The 18,087-nt window shown below is 45.2% G+C and overlaps 1 protein-coding gene across 11 annotated transcripts in view; it reads right to left on the reverse strand.

Annotated features, from left to right (window-relative positions):
* SNX29 (sorting nexin 29) overlaps window positions 1-18,087 on the reverse strand; it is a 584,658-nt gene that overhangs the window by 213,013 nt on the left and 353,558 nt on the right. For all 11 annotated transcript variants that reach the window (XM_063717589.1, XM_063717588.1, XM_054534732.2 and 8 more), the window contains one exon: window positions 4,041-4,157. In XM_063717589.1, the coding sequence (XP_063573659.1) occupies window positions 4,041-4,157 (117 nt within the window). The remainder of the gene's footprint in view (window positions 1-4,040; window positions 4,158-18,087) is intronic.

The raw sequence follows: 18,087 nt of genomic DNA on the forward strand, positions 1-18,087 counted from the left end.
AGCCTCCAGAGTGAATGACCAATGTAAAGGAAAGGTAAAGAGGAACATGACAAACATCACCATAGGAATGCAATTAGCAAAATCCTAACTGGGAAAACCTACAGTTCAGGGAGCCAAGTGTCTTCCACAATAATGACAAAAAAGACAAGGGAAAAAAGAAAGCGACAGCAAGGGAATCTACAAATTAAAAGAGCCTTAAGAGGCACACAAACCAACAGCACTACATGAACTTTATCAGGGTCCTGATCAACACAAAGACACGGAAAACTCTTTTGAGCTAACTGGAGAATATTGAACACTGGGTATTTCATGATATCATGAAATTACTGTTAACAATAGGTGTTAGGCCAGGTGCAGTGACTCACGCCAGTAATCCCAGCACTCTGGGAGGCTGAAGCGGGCAGATCACTTGAGATCAGGAGTTCGAGACCAGCTGGGCCAAAATGGTGAAACCCCATCTCTACTAAAAATACAAAAATTAGCCAGGCATGATGGTGGGCACCTGTAATTCCAGCTACTCGGGAGGCTGAGGCATGAGAATTGCTTGAACCCAGGAGGCGGAGGTTGCATTGAGCTGAGATCACACCACTGCACTCCAGCCTAGGTGACACAGCATGATTCAGTCTCAAAAAAATAAATAAATAAAATAAAAATAGGTGTGATAATGGTATTGTGAATATATTTTAGCAGTAAATATTGGGTATTTATGAATGAAAGCGTAAGATGGATTGGATATACATCCAAATAATCTGAGCTGAGAAGTAATGACTAGACTATCAGCAAAGCAAGAATGACCTTGAGTTGATTATTACTGAGACTGAGTGATAGGGACATGGGTTTTTGTTACATAATTCCGTCTGCTTTTACGTATGTTTTAAATTTTCTACTTTTAAAGTGAACGATTAAGCCACAGAGTAGGAGCGGATATGTAAAATACATGTAACTGAAAAGGAGATATAAAAACAGTGAGAAAGCAAGAAAACCAAATACTGTGCAGTAGAAAAATGGACAAAGGCTGTGAGAAGTCAGATGTGAAACCCAGAATGGGGAACAGGCAAATGAAAAGATAGGCAACCTCATCTGAGGTCAGGGAAACGCAAGTTAAAGCCATCTCATGCAAAAAGGTATTGGTAGGTACAAGTGGAAAAACATGAACCATTTTCCTTCTGCTGTCATACCACAACCATCAACAAAGACGACTTCTTGGGACAAAATGTGTGGGGGTTTCTCCCTACCACCAAACAATCAGTTCTGCAGCGGACACCAGCTGGGTGTCCTCTGATTCAATTCTGACACATCTACCTGGAGGTAGCATCAGATCCCACAGGGTGAGGCTCAGTCCCACAAGACCGCCCCTCACTTCTGATGCCAACCACAAGCCCCAGGTTGTTTCACCTGTGCTTCTGACTCACTAGCGATAAAATGCGGATCTCACAACCCCCTTCTTGGGTTCCATTAATTTGCTAGAGCAGCTCACAGAACTCAGAGAAACACATTTTCTGGTGATTATAAAGGATATTACAAAGGATACAGTGAAGAGATGCACAGGCCAAGGTATGGGAAGCGGTGCGGAGCTTCCATGCTCTCCCCATGTATCAACCTCCAGGAACCTCCACTTGTTCAGCTACCTGGAAGCTCCCTGAATCCCGTCTTCCTGGGCCTTTTATGGAGACATCACTGGATAATCAAGATTAACAACGTGATTGGATAAAAAGGGTATGGTCTAAGACGAATAGACTGAGTGGGGAGACCCTGCAAGGCCTGTCTGTCCAGATCCTTCCTGGCTTCTCTGTGCAGTATTCTTTCCTCCAGAGTGCGGGGCTGGACCGCTTCTGAAATGGGGGTCTTGTGACCTATAATCAGACAATATGGGTCAATTTCTTTATGGATAGCAGGAGAAGATTAGAGTCCTGCCTTGGGTAGAAAAAGGAAGAGGTGAAAAGACGGCAGGAGAAAGTCAGAGAGATTCTGTTTTCCGAGGCCTTCTTCTGAGGCCTAAAGTGCCTCCAACATTACAACAAGGGCTATGGGAGTTATGGGCCAGGAACAGCGGATGAAAACACAAATATATAAAATATCATAGCAGGGACGTAAAAGTGTCAGCAGGAACTTTTGCACACAAACAGAGGGATAATAAATAGGTGCTTTTACTTTATAAAATGGCAAAACTCAGTAAAGTTTAAGACACCATATGCTAAAACGCCGCAATTTCACACTTAGGTACTGACCTTAAAGAAACGTTTGTGTAATGGACCCAGGAAGTGAAGAGATGGCTGCTAATATCACAAAAAGATAGCAAACATTATGCATCTCCTGACAGAAAACACCACCCAACAACAGAGTCATATAATCAGCAAAATTAAACCTGAATCCAAGCCTCTAATATAAGAAAATACAGGAAATAAAGAAGCGTATTGAATCACATTACAGAGATACCATCAGCAAAACTGAGGTGGTGAAAACCTCTGTAAGGCAAATCCAGTGTCTTCAGTAAACAAATTATGAGAGAGAAGGGGAGAGAGAGAGATGAGAGAAGACTCTGTTGAAGAAAAGAAACCTAAGACAGTAGTGGATTCATAGAGGAACAAAGTAGAATGGTCGCCAAGGGCTAGGGGGAGTGGGGAGCAGGCACTGAGTGTTTAATGGGGACAGCTTCAGTCGGGGAAGATGGAAAAGTTCTGGAGAGGGGTGGTGGCGATGGCCTCACAATGTGTGAACATCCTTAATGCTACTCAACTGTACACTTAACGATGGTTAAAATGGTAAAAGTTATGTTAGGTATATTTTACTCTAATTTTTAAAATTTAAAGGAAAAGCAACATAGAGACATATTAACCAATTACAATGCACGGGTCTCACGTGGATCCTGAATCAAAAACACTATTCAAAGGTATGAGGCAATTGGAAATTTGAACGCTGACTGTGATGACATAAAGGAATTACTGGTAATGGGGGTGATAAGGATATTGGTTGGTTTTTTTTTTGTATTTTTAGAGATAAATACAAAGATGTCTATACATGAAATAATACCCAGAATTTGACTGAAATGATATAGGAGGAGGAAGCGGATGTAGATAACCTGAAACACAACTGGCCGTGACGGATAATTGTTCACCCTGACAAAGGATATACGCGCGTGCATTACACAGCCTGCCTAAATGTGGGCATTTTACATAATAAAGAAGTTGTAAAATGAGGAAGCTATTATATGTCTGCACAAAAGGAAAAGTGTTAGATGCTCACGGCATTGTGGTTTGTAATAGCAAAATACTGGAGACATCCTAAATGTTTACAAAGACACGACTGAATCCAAAATATTGTGCTACTTCATTTAACAGAGAACTACAGAGCCAAGCAAGTAAGTGATCTAGATCAGTGGATCTCAACCAGGGGTGATTCTGCCACGTTCTGAAATCCAGAGGACATTTGGCGATATCTGGAGACATTTGTGGTTGTCAAAACCTGCCGAGGTGAAGCTACTGGCCTCTAGTGGGTGGAACCCAGGGATGCTGCTAAACATCCCATAATACTCAGAACAGCCCCCACAATAAAGAATTATATGATCCAAAATATCAGCAGTGCTGTGGTTGAAAAGCCCTGTACCTGATGTATGTGGATTACTCCTCAAACCACAATATTGAATTAAAAACAAATAAGCAAAAACAAGTGGCAAACAGATATATAAAAGTAATACCATGTAGGTAAAAGTTAACAACACAAAACCAAGACTGTTTACTGCTCATGGAAATTTATCCATGCAGTAAACTATGGAAAGATGGGTTGGGGGGGGGGTACTATATGCCAATTTTAACTATAGATGACTAGAAAGAGAAGCAGGAAATGCTGCTTCAACAGAACTTGTAACATTTTACTTATTCTACCCCTCCCAACAAAAAATAAAAAGCAAATGTGGCAGAGGTGAATGTGGGCACATCTGGCCAGTGGATGCATGGCTGCTGGCTCTGTTGGTCTGTGTGCTTTCCTACTGGGTGGTGGGCAGCAGAGGCTGGATAGACACACAGGGTTGGGGGAACACTCACCGGTCCCCGGAGATCGATGAGCTCCTGCCTCATCTGGGACACAAGGGCTTCCTTGGCCACCAGGGCTCTGTGCAGGCGCTCGTTGAACTCAATCAGCTCACCATGCATCTCCGCCACCTGGAACACAAGCACCCAAAGGTGAGGCTTAGAGGCGGACATTCCCCAGGGACCAATTCCACCTTCTCTGGATTCTCCTTCCTGACACCTGTCAGCAAAACATCCGTAGGCTGTTGGGGCTGGAGCCAATGACACTGCTTACCTGTGAACCATGCAATCCACCCATAAGCTCAGTGTGTTTTGACCTGCTTCACAGTGACACTTCAGAGTCGACAGTATGAAGTTATGGTCCAAATAGGATAGTATCAGATCATGTTTGGACCTTGGGCTTTTTTTTTCTTTTTTTTTTTTTTTTTTTTTTTTTAAATAAGGTCTCACTCTGTCAAGGTCAAACATCTAAAAAGGAACTGACACCGAAGCCCTGGCTATGCGCTGTGGTCCTGCCACTCCACTCTGCCCACATGCAACCCATTTGGGCCAGCTGTAAGCTGCTGAATTTTTCCAAATTGAATTACTCGATATTCTCAGCTGATCCCCAATAAATAAAACTGGAGGTGACTATAGACGGTCTACAGTCAATGTACAGACTATTCAACTATAATTTACTTAAGCATTTTAGAGAAATGTGAGATGTACACTCTCCAAGAACCCTGAAGGAAGAACCCTGCAAGCATCTTTAAGAGAAGTCCCCAGAATGCCAGTTCAGGCAGATCCTTATCTAGGCCCCTAGCTCCCTGCCCTTCCCAAGAGATCACCCCTCCAACGCCCCAGGCCTCACCTAAGCACTAACTATACTGCATGCAGTGCGAAAACAATACCAGGCCATTTGTAATAAGTACTTTACACGAGCTATAGAAGACACTGTCAGAGTAAAGGAGGGATACAGGGAGAAGCTCTCTGGAAAAACAGGGGTCGCTAAATGTGTGTCTTATCTGAGGAGGAACAAAAACGAGCCTTCTTTTTTTTGTTGTTGTATGAAGGGTAAGTCACAGAAGAAAATCCACCAAGATATGAATGATAGCCAAAGGGGTATGTTTCCTTCTCATTCTTTCTACTTTTCCTTATTTGAGCTCCCACTCATCAGTGAGAGAAGCCACTTAGACCCTTTATAAAGAATTAAAATTCTTCATCTGAAATACAAGGGAGCCACTGGGCAATCGACATGAAATATATCAGGCTTCCATTAACTTGCTCTGTGAGTTCCCCTCCAAAGGTACCCCCTTCTGTCCCTGAGGTACAGACGCTTTCAAACCAGTGTGAAACATGAAATAGTAAGTGAAAATGACACAAAAGATACTGCAAGAACCATGCAATTAACAAAGGCAGAATAAGTCACTGAGCCTTTCTGCCAGCTTTTTTCTTTGTACAGATGTAAAATTAATATTCCTTTGTTGCCTTATTCCTTTTCGACAAGAAAAGGTTGAGTTGATCATCTTTGGGCCTTTAACAAACAAATACAGTATTGTTAATAATGCCTATGTGCCCCCTCCACACAGAAATCACATAAACCCTCCACGAGCTTCCTCTGGGCTGTGAATCCATTCACCACGCAGCAAACCAGAAATCCACAGCTGCCGATATTACTGCTAAATACCTGCCAATGTGCCCCCACAAAAATATGAGCCTTAAATAAATGCCACTGCCATTTCCAAAGCAAAGCAGGGTTTTGTGTTTTCTGTTTTGTTTTGCATTGGGAGCCAGAGTGTTACTACAATTTTCCATAAATGCAGAAAACATCGAAACATCCCAGATCCAAGTTGTGTTTACCATAAGCTGTCAAAACCCTGGTTCTCTTTTGCAGCCAGAAGAGCAGAACTTGACCACATCAGGCAAATCTTTCATTTCACTAAGGAATGAAAAGGAAAAATCCGATGCAACTTAAGAGACAAAATTTGATAAAATAATTTCCAGCAACCATTAAAACTATGATGTCCATTGCTACTAAGCTAACCTCTGAAACTCTTGAGTTTTTATATCACATATCCCTACCTACAGCCATTGGTATAAGCAGCTTTCATCTTACATAAATCATACTGAGCTTACTGTTCCTCGAATAACTATTTCCAAACTCCAGTATAACTAGAAATAAATTCAAGACTCAGAAAGAGCCTCAGAAGAGAGAATGTGAGCTCACAAATAGTTCCTGTTATCACAAAAATAAAAGTAGGCTGCACAACCACTGCCTCTTGGAATTTTTATTAGGCTTTGAGGGCACTTATGGGTTCTCATCTGACCTTCTTATTTTTCAAAAGCCACAGAAAATAGGACAGAGAGAGAACAGGTGCCCTCCAATCCATTCTCCTCCAAGCAGGCATCTAATGTTGTCACCTGCTGTTTAATACTTTCAGTGCTTCCACTGCTCTAAGAATAAAACCCAAACTCCTTCAAGATGCAGCCCCAGCCTTTCTCTCCAATCCCCTTTCTCCCTCTTGATCTCACTAACTCACTCAGTCCCCATAGGCCTTCTCTGCTCCATAAACATGTTGAGCAATAAGAGGTCACCCTGCAGACAAGGAAGAGAAAGGTATGACCAGTGGAGGAAACTACAGGTGCAAATGCTGGCACCAGAGGCTGGCAGGGAGGAGGCAGAGAGAGGTGGTTCAGGCGTCAGGCCTTGGTGCAAGATGGGCCTGGGCTTGATCAGTTACTGACAGTGTGTGTGTTCTGGTGTGAGCCTGTGGCTGTGCGTCTATGAAATGGGCATTAAAAACCACACCCATTTCACCAGGCCACTGTGAGGATGGCAAGAGATGCCGCACTTAGCGGGCTTGGCAGCACATCTGGGGCAGGATAAGTTCCCAGTGGATGAGAGCTGGTTTTATGTCATGGGTGATCATGACAGGAGACATGGAGGAAGTGGCGGACAAGTAGGTCTCCAGGGGCCAGATGGAAAAAGGCCATGACGTGCCACACCAAGGAGACAGAAATGCTGTGGGGAGCACTCAGTGTGTCCCAAAACAAGAGCACCACAGAGTTGCTAACCATCTTCCAGGCACAGTGCTAGGATCTTAGGGAGGAGGAAGGAGAGCCACACAGTTCACATCCTTTGACATTTGGTAAATTATGATAGAGTGACTCGGAGAGAAGACAGGGTGTCAGGGAAGGCCCACCCCTCCAAGAGTTAACATTCAGGAGTCACTTATCTAATGAGCCTTGGGACATGCCAGGCAGCCTCCCATGCCATATCCAATGCCTATATCCCCACCAGGCACTTGTGTCTTGACATCATCAGTTTGAGAGTCTGATGTGCTTCCTTCTATCCTCAGTTGTTGTATTTCATGAAAATTAATCAATCTGTAGGTAATTAAGGAGGAGATGCCATTTGACAACACTATGACAGTGACAAATCAAAAGTAAATGCCAGGTGGAGATACAATGACCAGGGCTGACACAGCCACAAACCCTGCCCAGCAAGGGACAGAGGACCAGGAATGAAGCCTTGATTCTCCAAAAGGCCCAAGGACACCACCTAGCCAGTAGAAGTTGTGGTTCTCAACTTGTGCTTGGAAGGTGCAAAACTGATCAGTTAATGACATCTGTGATGTTCCCCTTCCTGTGTCCATGTGTTCTCATTGTTCAATTCCCACCTATGAGTGAGAACATGCGGTGTTTGGTTTTTTGTCCTTGCCATAGTTTGCTGAGAATGATGGTTTCAAGCTTCATCCATGTCTCTACAAAGGACATGAACTCATCATTTTTTATGGCTGCATAGTATTCCATGGTGTATATGTGCCACATTTTCTTAATCCAGTCTATCATTGTTGGACATTTGGGTTGGTTCCAAGTCTATCAAATTTTTTAAATCACTCACCTTTGATTTAACAAATCATGGCTGGGCAGAAATCCTGCCTCTCTACTTGCATGTGAGCTCAAAATACAAGTTTAGCTCCAAATGGCTGGGATACACACGTCAATGCCTATCAAAGGGGACTGGGTAATTCTCTCAGGATTCCACTACTCCCCTGCCCGCTGTTCCCTTGGCAGACAGCACTAATCAATCACCGTTCCTCAAGAAGCTACCTAGGCAGTCATAACCAATCAACCAGTGTGTTGACCAGCAAGATGATGCCTATTTGGTAGCCCTGGCCTAAAAGATGGGGGAAAGCACCACCAAGAAAGTGACATTTGAGTTGGGCTTTGGAAAATGATGCCTTCGGAGCTTTCGGAGATGGAGCAATTCCTTCCAGCTGGAGTATCAGGAAAGATGATCTCCAAAAATAATGTGGCTGTGAAAAAACTTTTAAGTCTGTGAAAATACCAGGAATTATCATAATTACCTGCCAAATCACAAAAGGATTATAAATTTTTCAAAAACACCTCCAGCATTTCCTTTCATATCAGAATGTTCCCTCCATCTAATCACATTCAAGTAAATCATGCTTCACCCTCCTCCAGCTAACAAATTAGATGCTTCCTGATTAATTAGATCAAGACACCCCCCAAAATTTCAATAGCAACTGAGGCTCTTTGGGGGTCACATACTCAAAACTCTCCAAGATTATTCACTTCGATGCCTTAGAATCTGTTAAGTTTTATAAAACTCGCAACCCGTTTTCTGGCCCAGTTTACTCTGGTTGTGGGGAGGGGCCTGAAGCCTCTTTCTGTGATGATGGCATTGCACCTGTCTTGTTAAAAAGTGAACCTAGACAGTCCCCACTTTGCGTTCACACGCTCCGGAGCACCAACTAAGTGTCAGCCCTCTTACAGACATTAGGTGCACCAGCTCACGTAATTCCTGCAACCCCCCTGCAGGGCTGGCATGCTTTCCTTACCAAGGAGGCAAAGGAAGGTTGGCTTATAAGCCTCAAATGTCAGGAGAAGGAAGTGACAGAGTGAGGATTTGAACCCCCACCTTAATGGCCCTACTATCTGTGCTCTTTGCACTCCCTCTTGGGATATGGTAGGAAGATGATCCCTTTGGTGGTTAAGGACAATTCATTTGTACTGCAGAGTAGAGGGAAGTGGCATGGTTTAGACTCGTGGGTCCCAACCCAAGCTGATCACTAGTCACTGGGAGGGCTTCTGAAAAATGCAGATTTCTGGGTCTTGGCCCCTGAAATTCCGATTCAGTAGACTGAGGGGAAGGACCTCAAAGAAGTACTTTTTAAAGCCCACGGTGACTGTAATGATCAGTCAGAGTTGAGAGCCACTGGTAAACACAAAAGGAGCGTTTTACAGACTCAGCTTTGAACGGTAGTTGGGCCATTCCCTACTTGTGGGAAACAGTTTTCCTCTTCCTCATTTGTAAAACGGGGACGTCACAGAAGCTCCTCCACTTGTCAGCTCTCCACCTCTGAACTCTCGCTGATGTGAACAAAGCCACAAGTCAGAATAAAATGGCATGAACCCTGCCTGCCCACAGCGGATGGCGGTACAGTCATCCCTCGGTATGGGTGGCGGATTGGTCCCAGGACTCCACATGGATAGCAAAATCCACGGACACTCCAGTACCTTCTATAAAATGATGTAGTATCTGCAATAGAACCTACACATCTCCTCCTGTATATTCTAAATCATCTCTAAATTACTTACAGTACCTGATATGATGTAAGTGCTATGTAAATAATTGTTATACCATATTGTTTAGGGAATAAAGAGAAGGAAAAAAGTCTGTACACGTTCAGTACAGATGCATTCTCCCCGCCTGGTATTTTTGCTCCTCAATTGGTTGAATCACAGATGCAGAGTCGCAGATACAGAGGGCCAACTGTAACTGTCACATGTAGTGTCGCTACCTCAGTAATGACACAGCAAGTGCCACACACACACACGGCAAGTGACTCTATGACAGTGACATGCACAGGGTGGCCCACAAACTGGTGTGGGTGTGCCACCTGTTTTCTACCAGTATGAGATCAGAGGAGGAAAGAAACTGGAAGCAAGCATTTAGAAATGTTTCAAGCAATTTCATATTGCTGTGAAACACAGGAGCTTCAGGGTTTTTCTAGACTGTTTTTTGGTGATTTATAAAAATATCATTCTGCAATGAATTGAAAGTTTTTTTAAAAAGAAAACTGGTTCTCATAGTTTTAGAAGCATTGACCTATAAGTGCTGTGTCTGAAGCAATCTCTTGCATTAATAATTATGAACAACAAGGATAAAAAATAATGAAAAAAAGCCAAACTACAAACACATTTGGATAAAATTCAAGAGAGTTGAAAAGAAAAATGAGATAAAACCAATGCTATCAACACCTGTCATTCTTTTAGATGCATATACAAGTATCCCTTATCCAAAATGCTCGGGACCAGAAGTATTTTGGATTTTGAATTTTTTGGATTTTGGAGTATTTGCATTATACTTACAGGATGAGCATCCCAAATCTGAAAATCTGAAATCCAAATGCTCCAATGAGCATTTCCTTTCAGCATTATGTCAGCACTCAAAATATGTTGACTTCCAGAATATTTTGAATTTGGGATTTTTGGATTTGGGATGCTCAACCTGTACATTGTCTTGTAGTGTCCATTTAGCCTTGAAAACTAAGAAAACTAGAAATGTTCATTGAAATAATAGGTGTCCAGATCTAGCACTAGACCCAGAGTAACAGGAAATCCTCAGGGAATTCTAGTAGCCATAGCTCTCCTTGACCTTGGCACTGTGGGTCCAGGGAGTGACAGTGAAATCTGAATCCCAGTTATTAGGGCTCCAAAGCCCATGCTGTTCGGGTCACATGCCTTTCAGGCAACAAATAAATAACCCAGGAAGAGAAACACTGTGCCCATTTGAGGAAATGTAGGCTTGGCGGGGGCAAGTGGCCTGTCTAAAGCTACACAGTTTATTTTACTCCCTAACAGAGCCACGACTACACACCAACCTTCCTGCTTTTAATTCAGCGCTCTCTGTTCCTCTACTGGGAAGCCACAAGACTTTTAAAGTAGCTGAGGAATGACGAAGTGTTCTGTAAACTAAGGGCGCTGTCTTCCCGGAGGGGCAATGGTGACAGCGTGGAGGGACGGGCAGACTCAGGGGGCACTCCCTGCGCACCAGGAACGTTCCACGTCCTCTCCAAGCAGTACTCACCTGTACCCTACAACTCCCCTGGGAGGTGAGTGGTGTTACTGTCCCTAATTTTGTAGCTAAGAAAACTGAGGCACAGAAAGGGTGTACAACTTGTCCAAGGCCACACAGGAAGTAAGCAGCAGAACTGCGATTCGGATTCCCGAGCCTGTGTTCTTGGCCACACTCCTCTCTCCTCCCTCTCTCAGCATATGCCATCACTGTGATGCTGAGCTAGCATCTCAAGGTACCAGTGAAGAGCAGAGGACCTGGAAAGGTGCTGAGCCAGGGATGGAGGGCTGGGAGCATCTCAAAGGTAAGGGACACTGTCACACACACACGTACACACACACAGAGCCGGGGAAGGCGCTGTCAACGCCACAGTGAATGGCTGCCACCAGCAGGCAGAGACGAAAAGCCATGTGGTCTCTGGCTGCTCCCACATCCCCCTCAGGGGGACCCTAGCAGTAAGGGAAAGGGCACCTAGAGTAAGTAAGAACCTCGGCCAATGCAAGGCCAAAGGAGACTCCCAGAGAAGAGTCTAGGAGCTCCCCAGCAGCTAGGGTAAGCCTTCTCCAAATTGGTTTCTGCTTCAGGTGAAGGCAACACTGACAACAGCTTCAAATGAAAATCCCAGCATGAAGACATTCCAGGAGACTGGCAGACATGACTTCCAGATGTTCCATGTCAAGGAGAAAATGAGACCGTGGAGGTCAAATCCAGGTCCTGCCTACTCACTGCTGGATGACCTTGTGTAAAGAATCACACATCTTTGATTCCTGGTATCCTATTTTTTTAATTTTGTTTTCCAGAGACAGGGTCTTATTCTGTTGCCCAGGCTGGAGTACAGTGGTGCAATCACAGCTCATGCAGCCTTGACCTCCTGGGTTCAAGTAATCCTTCTGTGTCAGCCTCTCGAGTAGCTGGGACTACAGCCATGTGCCACCATGCTCAGCCTTTTTTTTTTTTTTTTTTTTTTTTTGGTAAAGACAGGATATGGCTATGTTTCTCAGGCTAGTCTTGAACTCCTGGACTCAAGGAATCCTCCTGCCTCAGCCTCCCAAAGTGCTACGATTACAGGCATGACCCACCGCACCCAGCTCTAATTCCTGGTATCTTATTTGTCAAATGAGGTTATTGTCACCTATTGTACAGGTTTGTCATGAGGTACAAAGGGATGAAAGAGTTCTCAGGCAGTCAGTACCTGCCATGATGCGGACAGGATGTAACAGAATGAGCACCTGCTATGGGTCTGATAGCACTCTAAGTGTTTTACATATTAGCAGACATTAAAACCTGGGAGGTGGATATTTACCCCCATTTTACAGATGAGGAGAACTGAAGTTCCGAAGGGTGACTCGAATGTCCCAAGTCATGCAGTCTGGAAGGGAGGGAGGTGGTCAGTCTGGCTCCAGAGCTCACGGTCCTGCATCTCCCATCTTTGGAGTCTCTCCTGTTTCTTTCTTCCTTCCAATCCACCTTTTGCTTTGGTTCTGCTGTGGGGAGGGCTGGCCCCAGGAAGTTATTCGGGCTTGCCCTGATGAGCCAGGTGCTCTGGAATCTCGGGACTCATCCTCCTCAGTGCCACACCATAAAGCCACCAGGTAATAAATTCAACTGAGACCTGTGGGGCAGATCATCCTGAAGTGCCACCGAGACAGTGCTGTGTGGGCTCTGTCTGCAGAGCCACTAAGCAGAGGCTTGTAAGTAAACCTGGTGATAACTTCACATTTCAAAGGCTCCCCTGATCACCTCTGCAACAAGCCCCTCCGCACTCAGAACACTAAGATGGCAAGAGGTAATGCTTGCACACATCAGGATGGGATTACAGTTTAAAGAGGGACAACACCCATCACTAACAACAGCACAATTAATAAGGCGACGCCTCTGAGAAGCAGAGGTTTAGGTGACCGTCACAGCTTGGCCACGGGGCTGTGAGGTCTCAGGCCCCAATGTTGGTCATCATTTCTCCCGACGTGTGGCCTTTCAGAATATACACAGGCAAGCCAAGGAGGGAGGCTTCATAGAGCAGCAGCTGCTACCCGCCTGGAGACACTGATGCTCTCCTGGCCCCCACCAACAGCCCTCCAAGAGCCAAGGCAGAATCCACAGAAATGACCATGTTACAATAGCAGCTGACACCTTCCTGGTGGTTGGTGAGCAATGACAGGGGAAAGAAAGCAAAAAACAAAACCTGCAGCCCCAGCCCTCTGCTGAAAGGTGTGTTCCTCTAAGAAGAACACACAAGAGGCACTGATGCAGCTGTGAGGGTCTTTAAGCCGGTTCCCCAATTCACACCTGTCCTGTGAGAGCAGTACGGGACAGAGTGTGTGGCATGGTGCAAACGCCAGAGGCAGGCCGTCTGGGATTAAAACCCACCGTTCCTGACTTCCTAGATGTGACTTTGGGCAATGTACCTCCACCTCTCTGGGCCTCAGTTTCTCATGCATAAAATTACATTAACAACAATGCAAATTTCAAAGGGCTTTTGTGAGGTTTAAATAATAAAAGAAAAAAGTGCTTAACTTAGGGTTACATAAAGTACTCCATAAATGTTAATTACCACGATTATCCATTAAAGAGGCACCAGCAGAAGTGTCCAGTACCACTGGTCCTGTAGAATCTACATCCTTCACCTCTCCAAGGTCTATCCCCCGCTCCTCCATCCTTGTTGTCAAACCTAGGTTCAGAAGCCCCCTCCAACCTAGACAAACACCACCACCTCCCTGCTGCCCCCGCCACCAGCTAACACTCAAATGATCTTTCTAAAACCCAGGATCACATTCCTTTACTGCTTAAAACCCTTCAATAACATTTACAAACTAGATTGCATGATGTCTGCAATTTGCTTCGAAATAATACTAGGAGTGGCGGTGGGAAGTGGGGAGTGGGACTGGCTTGGGTTGGTAGCTGCTGAAGCTGACGGGACTGTGTGCTGGGCACACAGAGGTGCATTCTACTATTCTGTCCACATTCACATTTGTCCACAATCCGAACTAAAAAGAAATTCTTCAATAGCTTTCCACTAATTTTCTTGGCATGGCATAAAAGCAACTGGTGGGAGAGGAGGTGTGAGGAGAGGGGAGAAAACATTTCAAGAGAAGGACCGACATGGATGGAATGAGAATATGACTGCACCCCCACCTTCCCACCATGCACACATCCTAAAATTCTATCCACCCTTCACAACGTCACTCAAATCTCAGTTGATCTCCTTGCCCGACGCCTTCGATCCATTCATCCACCTCCTCCATAGATTATCCCCCAGTAGTAGTGGCAACAACAGTTACTGTTTTCTGAGCACTTACTACATGTCAAGTACATCATGTTTGACATAAAGGCTCTTTCATGCAATAAAAGGAAGTGCCCCGACTGGCCACAGCCCCATGATATCTGAGTTGGGCGAGTGGAGCACAGCTAGATAGAGCTCCCACTGGTCCCTCCAGAGCCATAAGCTGTTGTGCAGTGTACAACCTGCACAACTGCACAAAGAAGCCTTAAGACATCATACTAGATGCTGGTGTTGTTCCTATTTTATATGGGAGGAAACTGAGGCCCACAGGGACTAGAACACTTGCCCATGGTCACACGGAGATGGCTTCAGTAGCTAACGCCCAGACCCATGTTCTATCTGTTACATGAGGCTCCCCCAGAAGAAGGTGTAGCATGCACTTCTGCAGATGGTAATGTCTCCTGGGCAGTTCACAGCTCTAGCACAGAGCACAGGATCTTAGTCAACTCCACGTGTGTTACTGGGAACCACTGCAAAAGCCACTGACAACACCAGACACTTGTAGGGCTTATTTCTGCTGCATGAATTATGGGAGGGTCAACTGAAAAAGGGGCAGAGCCCTCTTTCCGTAAACGTAGCATATGAGGTGGTTTACTTGGCGCCACACAATGGGTGTAATTATAGTTCCATCACAAGCACAAAACATGGGGCTCGGCTAGGCCTGTGAAAATGGGGCCTGAACTACTTTGAAAGGCTCTGTTGGCCTCTCCTTTCAAAAGCACAGTGGTTACAGGCTGGCTTGCAGAGGACAGCTATTGATTTCCCAAGACCTGGGAGTCAGAAGGCAGCGCAGTGTTGGCCTCCTCTCCTCCCCAGCAGAGAAGGCCTTCTCCAGCCTGCTGGGCAGGCAGCCCAGGAGGACAAAGAGGAAGAGGAGGATACAGTGAGGCCAGTGTCATTAAGAGCAAACATTTACTGAGCATGTATTGGATGCCAGACCCAATCCTAAGCCCCATCCTTGTGTTAACTTATCCATACAAGGCCTGTCCATGGCTCTTTCTCGAGAAACTTATCTTCAATATCTGAAAATTCTCAGATTCATTCATTCATTCCACAAACATCTATTGAGCATCTACCATTTGCCAAACCCTGTTTTAAACACTATGGATACAGCGACAAACAACAGAGACTCTTGCCCTCGTGGCTTCTATATTCTAGCTAGTGGTTCCATCTACAGACTGAGGAAATGGAGGCTCGTGGAGGTTTAGTCCTAGGCAAAGGTAACACTAAAGGCCATGGGATTGGAACCAGAGTCCTTTCTCACACCACCATGCTGGACAATCTCTCTCTGCTCTGAGGTTATTTTATAAACCCTCTCCCTTTGTGAGGCTGTATTAGTCTGTTCTCATGCTACTGACAAAGACATACCCAAGACTGGGTAATTTATAAAGAAAAATTGGTTTAATGGACTCACAAGTTCCACATGACTGGGGAGGCTTCCCAATCTGGCAGAAGGCGAAAGGCATGTCTTATATGGCAGCAGACAAGAGAGTGAAGGAGAGCCAAGAGAAAGAGGAAACCTCTCATAAAACCATCGGATCTCAGGAGACTCACTACCACAAGAACAGTAGAGGAGAACAACCTCCATGATTCAATTATCTCACACTGGGTCCTTCCCACAACATGTGGGAATTATGGGAGCTACAACTCAAGATGAGATTTGGGTGGGGACACAGCCAAACCATAGCAGAGGTCAAATGCACCTCCCTGCACAGGCCTGGAAGCACTAATTCATTTACTTATTCAGTCATTCATTCATGTTTCTTCATTCATTCAACAAACATTTATTGAGCAACGGTGTGCCAGGCACTGATCTGAGCTCTGGGCATCAGTGTGACAAGGACCCTGCCCCTGCCCCTGCACTCACAGAAGTCCCTATCTCGTGGGGATCTAGGTGGTCAACGGTTCTCAGACAAACTGGCCAGTGGCACAGCAGTAAGACTAAGGTCGCTGGGAACACGAAGGGGAGGCAGCTACCTGTCCTGGGGCTTGTGATACTAAGCTGAGGCCAGAGGCAGGCAGAGGTCAGCCGGCAGGAGGCATGAGAACAGGTTCACACCCAAGCCCCATCATGCATCTGCTCCCATTTCCTCAGCTATAAAGTGGGGCTCCATCGTATCAAGCAGGATTTTAAACATGGTTAAGATGTGACTTCAGAGCAGCCAGCCTGGCACAGGGCCTGGGGCAGCTTCTTCTTATCCCCGAGAATAGGTTGCTGGACCCAGGAAGTTACTGAGTACCGTGAGGCTAACATTAGCACACCAATACAGAAGCTTTTCTGGAAAATATTTCACCCCGAAGTGCTGCTTTTCCCTTCATTTTGCAAGGTGCTGCAAAGCACAGGCTTTCATATAAAGATGTAAATTCCAAAATTATGTGGCTCTTTGTCGTGTTCTCATGTCTTGAGAAATCAGTGGAAGCTGGCGTGCGTTTTTAATCATATTCCTTTCGAAGTAACACACAGAGACTTCCTGAATATTTCAACCACGGGCTCAATAAATTATGTCCAAGTTTCAAGAGAAAGACAGTAAATGAAAGAACATTAAATTTTATGAGCATCAAAATGTTGTTTGCCTTTGAGAGTCTCTTTCTCATACCCAACAGCACTCCCGTAAAGCTGCCAAGAGCCTCCCTCAGGTAACGGCTGGCTTGCTCCTCCCAGGAAAGGGTACACAGCCATTCATTTGTGCCGAGTAGTAATTCGTGAACACCAGCACCTGGACAGAGGAAAGACTGTGCTCAAATGTGAGCGAGCACTGTGGGGTACTGGTCTGGGGGATGAACTTGGTGCTGGATGACCAGGATTCTGTCCCAGTCTGCCAGTAACTTGCTGGGTGACCTTGGGTAAATCATTCAACCTCTCTGGACCTCAGTTTCCGCATCTGAAAAATGGTGGCCATAGGAGCTCTTACATGATAGTGTTGTTATGAGGACTAAATGAGCCAATACACAACTCAAGCTTCGTAAAAGACACAAGATTCCGATCCTTAAGCTTTGCTTGACACACAGAACTGGGCACATCCCTACAACTTCCTTAAGCCCCACAGACATTACAATGCAAAGACGAGATGGTATAGTTTAAAACAACAACATGGAATTTAAAGGGCTTGAATCTGGGACCACACTTCACTGGCTGTGTCCCATGAACAGGGGCAGCCATTGTTTCTATACAGCTCTGAACACCCCTAAGCCTCATGGTTTCACCAGCAACATGGAGACTGTAATCTCTTCTCTCCATGGGACACTGAAAATATGACTGAGATCTTGTATGTTAAAATGCCAAGCATACACTCTTGCCCTGAGGAGGCATGCAGCAGACATCTGTGACTTTTCTTGCCTTGCAGAGGGCAACAGGCAATAAAACTTTTTCTCTGGGTGACTCATATCCCCATGATATACTCAGTGAAGATAAGTGCAAAAGTATCACAACGCTTCCCTGCCTGGGCCACCCCCAACACAGTGGCTCATCAAACGTGATCTTCTTCTGTTTTCTATTCAACAGTCAGCATTACAAGACCACATCTACCTCCCAGAATCTGGGAGAGGTAAAAGAGTTCACGTTCTCAGCACCATCTATGAAGCTGGGGTCTCAAGCCTAAATTTCTTTACTTCCTGGCACAAAGCACTGTGCTGGAAATGACCTGGCAGCTACAGAGCCACTAGCCCACAGCTGCTCTAATCCCTACAATGGGAATGTC

The sequence above is a fragment of the Pongo abelii genome, chromosome 18 (genome assembly GCF_028885655.2).
Source record: "Pongo abelii isolate AG06213 chromosome 18, NHGRI_mPonAbe1-v2.0_pri, whole genome shotgun sequence".
Lineage (NCBI taxonomy): Eukaryota > Metazoa > Chordata > Mammalia > Primates > Hominidae > Pongo > Pongo abelii.